The following is a 12209-nucleotide window of genomic DNA, read 5'->3' as shown; positions in this document are numbered from 1 at the left end:
TGCAATTATGCATTCCACAAAGTAAGCGAGCGATCTTGCGAACAAGCAAGAACATAAATTACGCTCACCGCAACACCAGTCACTTGATTTGTTTACCCCACTCTCTGCTGGACTGAGACTGCAGGTTCAAAAAAGTTGTTTTTGCGTGGTCCCCCGCATAACGTAAAGTGTCAGTGCCGTCCGAGCACCTCTGCCAGACCGTGGCACATGAGCAGGTACCGCATACCACACGTTCGTTCCATCACTTTGTCCCCGCGGCTGGCCAGCAGTAGGCCTTCATCACTAGAGTAGGAATAAAAAAAAACATCAACAACAACACAAAACGCGCAGACCGTCACTTGTTCATAATATTTCTTTTATCGCACATTTGCCTTGGCAAGGTCGTTCAAAACCACCGTGGAACCCCAACGTTCGGCACCCCGCTCACTGCACACGTGTAGCTTCGAAACGTACACAATTCGGTGACACGACGAAAGCGGAACGACGGACAAGCGCGGGACGGGTACGACGCTTGCAAGCTGTTTTCAACTTATCCATGGCCCCCAGAGAGCTAGGCATAACTCGGCCGGATCTCGAGAGATTGTGGAATTTTTATTTTCACATTACGTTCAAGTACGAATTAAGGTCAGTTGAAAGGGACCCGGAGACGACGAAGACGACGGCGGCGGCGGCAGTAGCCGAGGAAGGCGTCGAGATAGAGAAAGGGAACGACTCCGGTTGGTACCAGTTCGCCGGTCTCCGCTGTCTAGCTGTGCCGGACTCCGAAAGAAAGTGATTGTAAATGACTATTAAACGAGTCTCTTTTCGGGGAAGGTTTTCTCCGGAGGCATCCATCCGTTCGGCGCTGGTTTGGCGCTTTCATTGCTCCGAGATATGCTGCGCAAATACAATCCCTTAGAAACAACATACTCTTTAGTATAAACCCGTCCCGGAGAAATCCAATTACCAAGTACGAAGCCATTGCGGAAGATTTATAGTGAATTTATTCAAATTGAAGAATACCAGAAGCCGAAGGTTCTGCCCCCGGTACGCCTTGTAATACCTAGTCGCTAATGAAATATCGATAATTTATAGCCTCGCGTAAGTAGTGCATGTAGTGCCGTGACTCTATTTGGCCGGCTTAGGCGCACCTTCCTAATGCACTTAGGATCTAACGGCTGCCAGGATCTCTGTGCTCCGTAACCGGTCCGATCTCTGTAGACTGTTATTCATCGAACTTCATTGTTGTTTATGTAATTAATTCTAGCTGCCGTTCGGAATGGTTCCCCCACGGCTCGCTGCGAGCTAGTCGGCTCGAACAAACCGTCAAATTTGACTTCCAGTCTTGTTCAGCGACGAACTGCAATTTCTATTTGTCCTAAAAAATGGAATCGAAAAAATCTTCACCTGCTGCATGGCAATCGCACGGTGAGCAGCTCTTGAGAGCTTTCGAAAAAAGTGGTTTTGTAACAAACGGGTTCGGGCTCTGCAATGTGCCACCGGTCCTTCTCGGTTGGATCGAGGCAATGCGTTTCAGTCGTCTGTCTATAGGGTGACTTCATCGGGGTACAAATGGCAGCCACTAGAGACCATTAGATCATACGGTAAAAATAAGCAAAAGATTTGTCCAACATCCCGGGCTGACAAAGAATTTAATTGAATGTGATAATTCTCTGTCGGACACCCTATTTGGAGCGTGACGGCGATCAAAGCTGCTGCTCTAGACAGCAAATAAAAAAAAAAACACCTTGTCCGGCCGCTTAATTGTAACACCTGATACACACCTACGCATTGCCTTGAACAACACGACGGACGACGACCAAGACATACAAAAGAAGTCAACAGATAAAACCAAAAGAGCACGGCCACCGCACCGCTTGCTTATTCAGCGCAGGGCTTTATTTGTCCACAAAACCAGCAGCTGAGCAGCCGAGCCTTACGGTTTGGACAGGCAATTAACTGCATATCTTTTGAGATCAGGGAGATTCGTTGTAATGTTTTCTGGACTGGCTGTCTGCCATTCGGGCAACATGAAGCTGTACACAGTCAGGGCTCTGTCGGTCATGGAAAGCGTCAGGATATGCAGCGCTGTCGTGTGTCAATTGTGAAGTGGTTCACGTTTGCGAGTGAGTTTTTTTTCGTCTTGAAAATATGTATTGTCAGAGAATGCATTCGTTTAAGTTTTCAGCGTATTACAGATCCCAAAGATTTACCATTATTCAGAAATACGGCATGAGGTATAATTATCAGAGAGCTTGTGAAATTCAAATGATTTCTTCAAATTTCACCTTTTGTGATGTTACAGGCTCTTTGATTGGAATCAACTCCTATTCTCGTAAATGCCAACAGGATTAAATCCAGGATATTCAGATTTGAACAGGTCTTGTGTGAACAAAAAAAATTAGCATAAATGAATAAGAACGAATAAGTGATTCCAGTTGATTTATCAATTAATACACAGTAGTGAATAGGATAAAATTCGTTTTCTGTAAATCAAAATTGATAGCTCACATTCATACTGGGAAAATTCACAATAGCTTGGTGAAATTATATGTTATCACTCGAAATACTCGAAAAGTTCTTTCTGGAATTCCTGAGTTGAGTGTGTGAGTTTTAAAGTATGTTACCACGTTAACTTGTTCAAAGCTGTTTTTTAAACTCTCTAAAGGATTTCTCGTAGAAGAATTGCTGCTCAAAAAAATATTGCTTTTATAATTATTCATCTCAATTTTTATGACAAATTTGTAGTATAATGAAGCGGTAAAGCTTGTTTTCTTGAATAAATTTTTCCCCAATTCAACTTGGCAATATTGTTTACAATTTGTTGAAAGATATGCCATGTTATTTTCATAATTTATTTTTATCGAACAAGAACATCGCAAATTTTATCTGTAGAGACTGTACACGCCAGCTTAAGACTGCAAGCTACAGAACTCCTAGGACGCTATAGTATAGTATAGACACTATATATATAGACCTGCGAAGTGAATGACAGCAACACTGGAATCGCTGGTTTTTTATATTGTTATTATTTGTTTGATACGAATTTTTCATTATGTTCATTTTGGCTCGCTCGTTTGACAGTTCTTTTGGCTCGCTGCGATTCAGTCCGCAGGTCTATATATATAGTGTCTATAGTGTTGAGTGCGTAGTTACAGTTATGAAGAAAAATCTTGAAGATTCTTTTTCATGAGGGTAATCACAACAGAAACACTATTAAAAATATTTAAAAAACTAGAAGACATTCGCTGATTTCTTCTCAGTTTAATATTTTCATGCTTCTAGTTTTGTCATGATATTTAGCATTGAGTCGATAATATGACATAAAGCAGATTCAATAGATCTCACTGGTAATGTCCTAAAAATTGATCTACCCCGATAACAATATTCCATTATTTGTAAATTATAGAGTTCTTCTGTAAATACTAAATTTTTCAAAACCACCTGCACTCTACGGAGAGGACACACAATATGTTTTATTGTTACTTAAAAAGCAATAACGAAATATTTTCCTGATTGTAACAAATTGGTTACTTAAAAAGTAATAAAAATTTTCTCTAGTCAAGTAACAACACATACAGTCTTACATGTTACTAATTTTTTTCCATCTCTAGTTAAAAAGCTGCCAGGTATATAATTTTTCTTCATCATATAGTATGCCAATGATGATGATTTCAAAGCCTTCATATGACTCTTGAAATCATACAACGAGGAAAACACATTTGCGTTCTTGCAAGCAAATGTAAGGCCATGTTGAAAACATGATCGCTTTATAAAAACAATACGAGTTGAAGTTCCGGATCTATAAGGGGCCATCCACATACCACGTGGACAGATTTTTAACGATTTTGAACCCCCCCCTCCCCCTCCGTGGACAACTGCCCATATAAATTCCAAGAAAAATGTATGGACCGTAGACATTAGCCACCCCCCCCCTGCTGTCCACGTGGTATGTGAATGGCCCCTAATAAAGTTTCCGTTTCCTAGATTCATTTTTTCTAATTTCATCGTGTCAACTCCAAATACTATTGGTTTTATTGACATATAACACATGAAGCAAAGCCTTGGTGCTACATTCCGATCCGGAACTTGAACTTCTGTTTACTATACACAGACTTCGCGGCCAACATAGGACAATTGCGGGGCTAGCGCTACGATCCTACTGACACTAACAGTCTCTCCCGAGCCGGGACTCGAACCTACAACAAATGGCTTGTTGGGCCAGCATCGTACCTCGAGACCAGCTGGGGAGGCATATATCACATACTATCGTATATTTTGCATATGTTACTAGTTTTTTCATCTTTAATTCATCCGGTTTATGAGTATTTAGTTGTTCGTTCGTTATGGAGTCAAGTAAAATGTGACAAGTGCTGCCAGGTATATTATTTTTCACCATCATACAGTAACTGCAACCGACACAAACGGAGAAGATTTGTTACTTTTGAGCAACATTTTATTACTTCTTGTGTTTTATGACCGGCCATTAGACAAAAGTAACAAATAAAAAGTAGAAAATTAAAGACAGTTACCGGCTTGTATGTGTTTATACAGGCAAACATGAAACCAAGAGTGAGACTTCATTCGATCTCTCCCGTAGCTTCTTTGTTCAAATGTCTAATTGAATACACCACTGTTTTGTCATTTGTTCCCTAGCTCAATTGGTTGTCTAAACGAAAAGAGTGTAGAAGGTTGACCGAGAAACGAATATTAGTTTTTTAGATCGACATGAGTTTTGTACTATCAAACAAGTCCAAATGCAGTTTTTTGTGTGATAAGGCATGTTTTCAACATGGCTTGCATCCGTTTGCAAGAAAGTAAATGTTTGTGTTTCTCTCTAAAACAAGGCAGCCATATCGTGCTGTGATTTAAATGGCATAAGAAGTTATTGAAATGATCTACATGGCAGAGAAAAATGATATACCTGGCAGCTCTTCTCATATTTCTTCTTCAGTATACGTACGACTAGCAAACTAACCTTTTTTGTGAGAAAACATCACAATAACTTTAAAACAGCACTACTTTCAAACATTTTTGTATCAAGAATGTTACTTTTTCTTCCATTTAGACATGTAGAAACTGCATCTAGTAGAAAAGTTGCAAAAATAGCTTCCAAACGAAACTAATAAAGTTGTTCTAGGTTGAAAACACTCAACGCTATAGCCACTATATGCAAGACTGTCTAAGAAACTTCAAAGTTGAATAACTCCGAGAAGAATATATCAAATGTCATTAAATGTGGCCCTCTATCAGTCCCTGAAGTAACTGAAGTAACCCTGAAGTAAGTAAGTTCTTTAGTAACAAACTTGTTACCAGGAGGTGAATTTTTCGTGTCTACCTTTTAAGTTTCGTGTAAAAGTTTTGCAAGTAGTTGAAACGGATAATTTAAAAATCTCGTAGCATTTTCAAAATATATAATAGTATGCGTTGTTACTTGACTGGGCATGAATGTTTTTGCTCTTTAAGTAATATTTTTGTTATCAAAGTAGAATTTTTCGTTATTACTTTCAGAGTAACAAGTAAACATTTTGCGTGTATGGAAATAATGTTTTTTTTTCCTCATATATGTATGGAAATAATGATGATTTCAAAGCCTTCATATGACCTTTGAAATCAAATAACGATCTGTAAACTGTGACAAAAAAAAACACAAACATTTCCGTTCTTGCTAGCGGATGCAAGCCATGTTGAAAACACAGACTGATCACTTTTCTGCAACCAAACGGATTTAAAGTACCGCATATATAAAATTTTTCCCCTAAATTGGAATCTTTCTAACTTTATCGTGTTAATCGCAAAAAAAAAAATCATTTTAATCTGTTCGACAGTATGAAACTCGTGCCAATTTAGGAAATCTATATCATTTCGTCAATTATCTCCGGCAACGGTGGTCGCAATGTAATATTTTTTCATTTCCAAACGGTAAACAGTATGGTGAACTAGCGAACAAAACAATGGTGCTTCCAATTAGATATTTGAGGCTGGGACGCTACGGGAGATATTCTGCATATGCAGTGAGTAAAGAAGACCGAAATGAACTTGAACGTCGCACAGATTCATAAGCAGCGAGTGGAGTACGACTAACACATGCAATGCGGCTCTTAGTTGCATGTTCCCCTGCCAAAACACATACAAGTGTGTCATTTATTTTGTTACTTTTTTTTATCTAATGCGCGGTCATGATACACAACAAGTAATAAAAAGTTGCTCAAAAACAACAAAATCTTCTACATTTGTTTTGTGTGTATTATACCGGTCCACAGTAGTATGAGAGCTTAAAATCGTTAAACGTTTTTAATTTACTCTCCAATTACTGGTTTTATTGACATACTATTTTCAAAAGAAATTTACTTCATGCTAAGCCTCAAAAAATGACAACAAGTTTTAGTTCGAAAATTCACCGCTAGTGGTAAGTGGGGTCTTATATATAAAGAAATGGTATTGTAGGTGAAGTTATCACGAAAAACTTTGCCGAAGTTATTCTTCTTCAAACTTCTCTAATTTTAGGAATATACCATTACATATCAGATTAGTCCTGGAAAGTTATTTTTTAAATATCCAAAAAACTGTAGCGATTTGAAGGCAACAATGTTCAGCATGTATTTGTATATCATCGAAACAAACAATTTCGTAGAAGACATTAAAAAGATAACTTTTACGCAGACCCAGTTAAAGCCAGAAAATGAGCTCAAAATCGTGAACTTTTATTTGTTTTATTGGCATACTATTTTCAGTAGAAATTTAGCATAGAGAAAGCTTCGAAAAAGGAAATAGGTTTTGCACATTAGTGAAATGTTGTCTTCAGCATAGTTTTAGATAATATTGTCACAAAAAACTTTGCCGAAGACAATTTTCTTCTAACTTCTCCTGTTTTGGAGATATACTGTTTCATATCAGACTAGTCCTTTAGAAGGGAACAATGTTCAGCATATATTTGTGTATCATCAAAACACACAACTTTGTAGAAGACAGCAAAAAGATAGCTTATACACAGACCGAGTTAACGAAAAAAATGAGTTCAAAATCATTTACTTTTTTCTTTGCCTAACAAATTCTGGTTTCATTGACATACTAGAAATAAAGTCTTCAGCAAAATTGTAGATGATAATGGCACAAAAATCTTTCCTTAAGACAGTTTTCTTTTAACTCTTTCGTTCTTGAAGAGATGTAACTTTTTTATCAGAATAGTCTTTAAATTTCGATTTTTCAAAGTTGTAAGATAAAATTGTCACGAAAAACTTTGCCTAATAAACTTTTCTTTTGACTCTTCTTATTTGGAAATTTGGCATTTTATATTAGACTAGAACTTAAAATTTGATTTTTCAAATATCTAAAAAATGTAGCATTTAGGAGACTACAATATCCAGCATATATTTGTATATCATCAAAATACACAACTTTGTAGTAGGCACAAAAACGATAGATTCTACAAAGACCGAGATATTTCCAAAAATGTTAAAAAGTGTGCCTTTTTTAACTGCAAAACAGGCAATGGAGATACTGGAAGGGCCAAACGTTACAATCTATTTCGCAGAATAATTATGATAATAATTATTCCTATGCAGGTTTCTTTTCCTAGTTTTTGCCTAACTGTGATCTGGGGATGTACAGAAATGATATTTTCTTAAATTTCTCAACAATAACTCGGTCTTTATAGAAGCTATCTTTTTTGTGCCTTCTACAAAATTGTGATTTTAGATGATATACAAATATATACTAAACTTTGCTGCCTTCTCAATGCTACAGTTTATTAGATATTCAAAAAAATCGAATTTTAGGGATTAATCTAATAAAAAATGTTATATCTCCAAAATAAGAAGAGTAAGAAGAATGGTGGCAAATTTTTTTGTGACAACATTATTTACAACTTTGTTGAAGACACAATTTCCTCAAAATGCAATACTGAAAAGTTAGTTCCACTAGTGGTGGAGTTTAGAACTAAAACTTATTGTCATTCCCTGAGGCTTTTTATCTTACGAAAATATGGTAGTAATGAATCTCAGTAACAAAGCACAAAACATAGTAACATCAGCAAAAAAGAAGCTTCTGATTTGATTCACGTATTTTTATGATGACATTTGAAAAACAAAAGGTTTACTGTTTAGGAAAGGTGAGTAATTTTCGCTGTAACTAGGCATAAGATCTTCCAAATTCCACAATAAGTGCATTGATTGAAAATAGTGTTGAAACGTCAAATTGCCGCCATATTGCAATAACCGATTGTAAACCCGAAATTCGCATCAAGGTAATGTATCATGATCGAAATAATTCGGACTATTTTCTTGGTACATACGGCGTGAATTCATTCAAATACATCGTTTTATCCGTTCATAGAATATATATTATCATCGAAACAAAATATGTATCATAACCGGAACAGCCATTTTATTTCAGATCCAGTTGAATGCAAGTATTTTAGGTAGACAATTAAATTCTTACATTTCAAAATGGACACTCTCAAGGAAAAATGTTTTTCTAACAAAGACGTTTCCATGAATTGCATCTACGTGAAATCATTCATTATATCAAGCACAGGTGAAGCGGTGAAGTCTCAGAAGTAAGCAGTTCCGATTATGGTTCAATGCTGTTCCAATCATGATACAATACAAGCCTTCGCATATCACCAATAAGTGCAACTTCAATACAAATATTTTGCACAAAAAGTGTTTCTACATGAAATTTGAGATGAAACGGGATGGAAATCAACCATTATTTTATCGTTGTTAACGGTACATGGTTTAATATTTTTGATTTCATAAAATTCAACAGAATCATAACAACATGAACATTTCTATATGCAAGCGCAGCCTGCTGTTGGCAGTGCTGACAACACGGGCGAAAAATTTGACACACGCAGTTGACTTGAAACTAGAAAAAAGCAAAAACCGGAGTTTTGCGTGGCGTTACACAGGCAAGTTTTAGCCTATTTTGGCCGACTTTTCCGCGGAAATAAGTTACGATCGCGCTTTTTATTAGTGTAAAGAGAAAAGTATCTTTAGTTCAAGTGGTCACGTGACTCTTATGTGCTGGTATTTGTGGAAATTGTTCTATTTGCTATCGGCGCGAAAAGATAAACAACACCGAGAGAGAAAAGTAGTGATGTGAAAAATAGCAAGATTGAAACGATTTAAAGGTTTTACGGTGAAACTAAATGTGCAAACTGACTAAATTAGGTGCTCTGATGCTGGTTTGACAGTTTCACAATAAATAATTGCAGGTTAGTTTAAAAATCAATGATATTCTATGAGGCATTCCCGAAATGCGGTAGTATGCAGGAGGAAGCCATCGGTCCTACGAGGCTTGGATTCCAGGCATTTTACGGAAAAATATACTGCAATCCCTGAATATTGGACTCCATTATAATTGCTTGCAAACAAGGCATAAGAGCAATTATAAGAGAAAACTGTGTTAGAAAATTGATCATTTTTAAAACCTTTTTCCCATTAGTAATACCTCAACAATCTTAATAAATCTTTCTGAACAGCAACAAAGGAAGATGTTTGATGTTTTTACTTAATGTTTGATACAGTTTTTATTTTAAATTTCGCATATAAAAAACTCGGTCATGGTACATTTGCGGACTGTTCCGATCATGTTATCAAGACGAGAAAAAATACTTTCAAGTTCATTGATTGTTTATGGTTTCTATGATTATCACGCAACTTGTGTTGAAAAAAATTTGGTTTAATAGGTAGGTCAACCCTAACGTAACTTGTAGCCTACTTTCAGTAAGAATTACTCAATTTCTATACGTTATATGTTGTTGATTTGCTTTCTAGCCACCATTATAGTCAATAGGAAGCTAGATAAGGAATTACAAGCAATTGAACTCATTGTTAATATTGGAAATAAAAATATTTTTTTCAACTTATTTTAAATTAATAAGAGTAGTATTGATTCAATATAAAAAAAACTTCAAATTACCTTCATGCGTAAAACTCCGCACGGTGTTGGCGTTGCGCGTGCTGAGGCCCTTCTTTGGCACGTGGACGGAATCGACCAGATCGTGGCCCATGATCTGGGCGTACAGCTGCTTCATCGCTTCGGGTATCACCACCTTAGATCTATCAATTTTTGGTCTTTTGGAAAAACCGAACAGACTACCGAGATTCTTCTCGATTTGGACTAGCATTGCAGGATCGGGCTTACTATGGCTATGGCTACTACTGCTATCACTACTACTGCTACTACTGCTATCACTACTGCTAAGATCTAGGCTGTCACTATCACTATTGTCGGTTTGCACCTGCAGATGCAGCTCACCCGCGACCGGTCGGTGCACGGTGTTCTCTGTTTCTTCGCGTTCTTCTCGGTGTTGTTCTTCTATACTATTTTCGTCCACCTTTGGCTCACTTTGCGCCATGCCACTGTCACTGAACGCCTTCTCGGCGGTTGCCGCTGCCAGTGGCTGATGACCATCTGGGATACTGTTGGCACTGATACTGTTGCTGCTTCCGCTGCTGTCACTACTCCTGCTACTACTGCTGCTGCCCGTCGATGTGAAGAGTGTGCTGATGCTAGAGGAGGAGAAGGCAAGAGTGGTGAATTGACCGTCGGTGCTAGCGACTTGCGTTACACCCTGTAGAATCGCCAGCACCGCGAGGACAAAAAGCCACGCGTGCATGTTCGTGTTTGCTGCTCTGAAATGACCAGAAGGGAAGAAATCGAGTTAAAATTATTTAATTATATACAACAACATCGTATAGTTAGTAGCGGCAGCAGCAGAAGCGAACTGCCGTGTTGGATCACACGAGCGAGCCCGGAATCCAGCATTCAGCGGTTTAGGTAGGTACACATGCGAGTGTTGTGGATTAAAATCACGCGTCCGATTTGCGCACGATCCGCGTTGCCAAGTGCAACGGAGACGACGACGACGATGACATTCGGGGGCAGGGTGCACGACAAAATGTGTACCCAAAATGGCGGCCACCAATCTGGCTGACCGGACTGACTGAGACTGTGTGCTGATGTATACTGGAAAGACTCATAAACTAATGAACGCTATTGCACTGCTGAAACTCTAATTGAAGCCGCGCGGATATGTTTATCATGTTACGCGCTCCCCGTACAATTTACCGTGAGTCATTGCGGTTTTCTCGCGTATGAAGTGCGAGCGTGTCAATATTGCGCATTATACAGGATTACAGAGCACGATACTACGTTAGGGTTTTTTTAATTGCGTATGAGCACTCTTCCCACTTTTACTTGCTTCTCAAACATTTGAAAAAGTTGGAAAAAAATTAAACACGGAAGCAGTTCAAAATGATCAGATAATAACACAAAACAAAAACACTCAAGTCGCGTGTATTACATGTCATTCATTTTAGATACAGAAGCAGCAAATGCCCCCTTTAGTCTAATACTAAACATGTAACGGTTTTATTTCTCGTTTTTAATCTACATTTTTCGTCAAGCGGAGGAAAAGGGTTCCCATTCTGGACGCATAACAACATGTGAAGCCTAAAACCTACTTGTACCCTATAATTTCGTTATTTCCGACCGAGTTCACCGAATCGATTTGGGACTCCAGAAAAAAACGACTCGTTCACGGAGGGCGGTCCCTGGCCGAGGGAAACCCACGATCTGCGAAGAAATTAACCTTCAAATTCCCAGAGTCCGAGTCAGAGAGTTCGGCACTTTGCGCACTCACACAGACACACACAGCACGGACATAAATTAGAACTTTAATGAGAGCACACGCTGAGCCGCACGGGTATTATTTATTAGGACAAACGGCGGCTGCCGCGATCGGATGACGGAAACAATTCAACACCGAATAAAAGACGCCGGGTCTGACCGGAGTGCTTCGGACCGGTGACTGACTGGCTGACTGGCTGACTATTATCCGACTACCGGTCGGGCCGGCGATGGTGTCGGCAAAAAAGAACGTTGCTTACAAACTACGCGGCGGCTGCCATGCTCTGGCGATTGAGTGCGCACACTTGAGCGAAATCGCGTAGACACAACGGCGCGCAAACGCACGCGTTTTTTGAGGTCTCCGTTTTTCGGCGATCACTGACGCGGATGGCAATGACGGCGGAGTAGCGGAGATTCGGTGCTAGAGGAAGCGCTTTTGAGGTGGATGTGGGCAGGTTCACGAATTGGGTTTGCTGAACTGTTGTGTGCGAAAGGTCACGAGTTGAGACCATAATTATTGTTTGAATAATTTACCGTTCTAAGCACACTGAAAATTGGGGTCCCATTAGGTCGTGCGAATAGAAATGTTTGCT

The 12209-nt window shown here is 38.8% G+C and overlaps 1 protein-coding gene across 4 annotated transcripts in view; it reads right to left on the bottom strand.

Moving 5' to 3' along the window:
- The window catches only part of LOC129727306 (protein decapentaplegic), a 100722-nt gene that overhangs the window by 9426 nt on the left and 79087 nt on the right, over positions 1 to 12209 (bottom strand). For 2 of the 4 annotated variants that reach the window (XM_055685015.1, XM_055685014.1), the window contains exon 2: positions 9904 to 10619. In XM_055685015.1, the coding sequence (XP_055540990.1) occupies positions 9904 to 10603 (700 nt within the window). In that variant the 5' untranslated portion in view covers positions 10604 to 10619. Of the gene's footprint in view, positions 1 to 9903; positions 10620 to 10772; positions 10955 to 12209 lie in introns of those variants that run through there. The other 2 variants (XM_055685013.1, XM_055685017.1) reach the window with 2 other exon arrangements.

This window comes from Wyeomyia smithii, chromosome 3, assembly GCF_029784165.1.
Source record: "Wyeomyia smithii strain HCP4-BCI-WySm-NY-G18 chromosome 3, ASM2978416v1, whole genome shotgun sequence".
In the NCBI taxonomy this organism is placed as follows: domain Eukaryota; kingdom Metazoa; phylum Arthropoda; class Insecta; order Diptera; family Culicidae; genus Wyeomyia; species Wyeomyia smithii.
The sequence above is the reverse complement of the archived record's forward strand: the minus strand, read 5'-3'. Positions and strand labels throughout refer to the sequence as shown.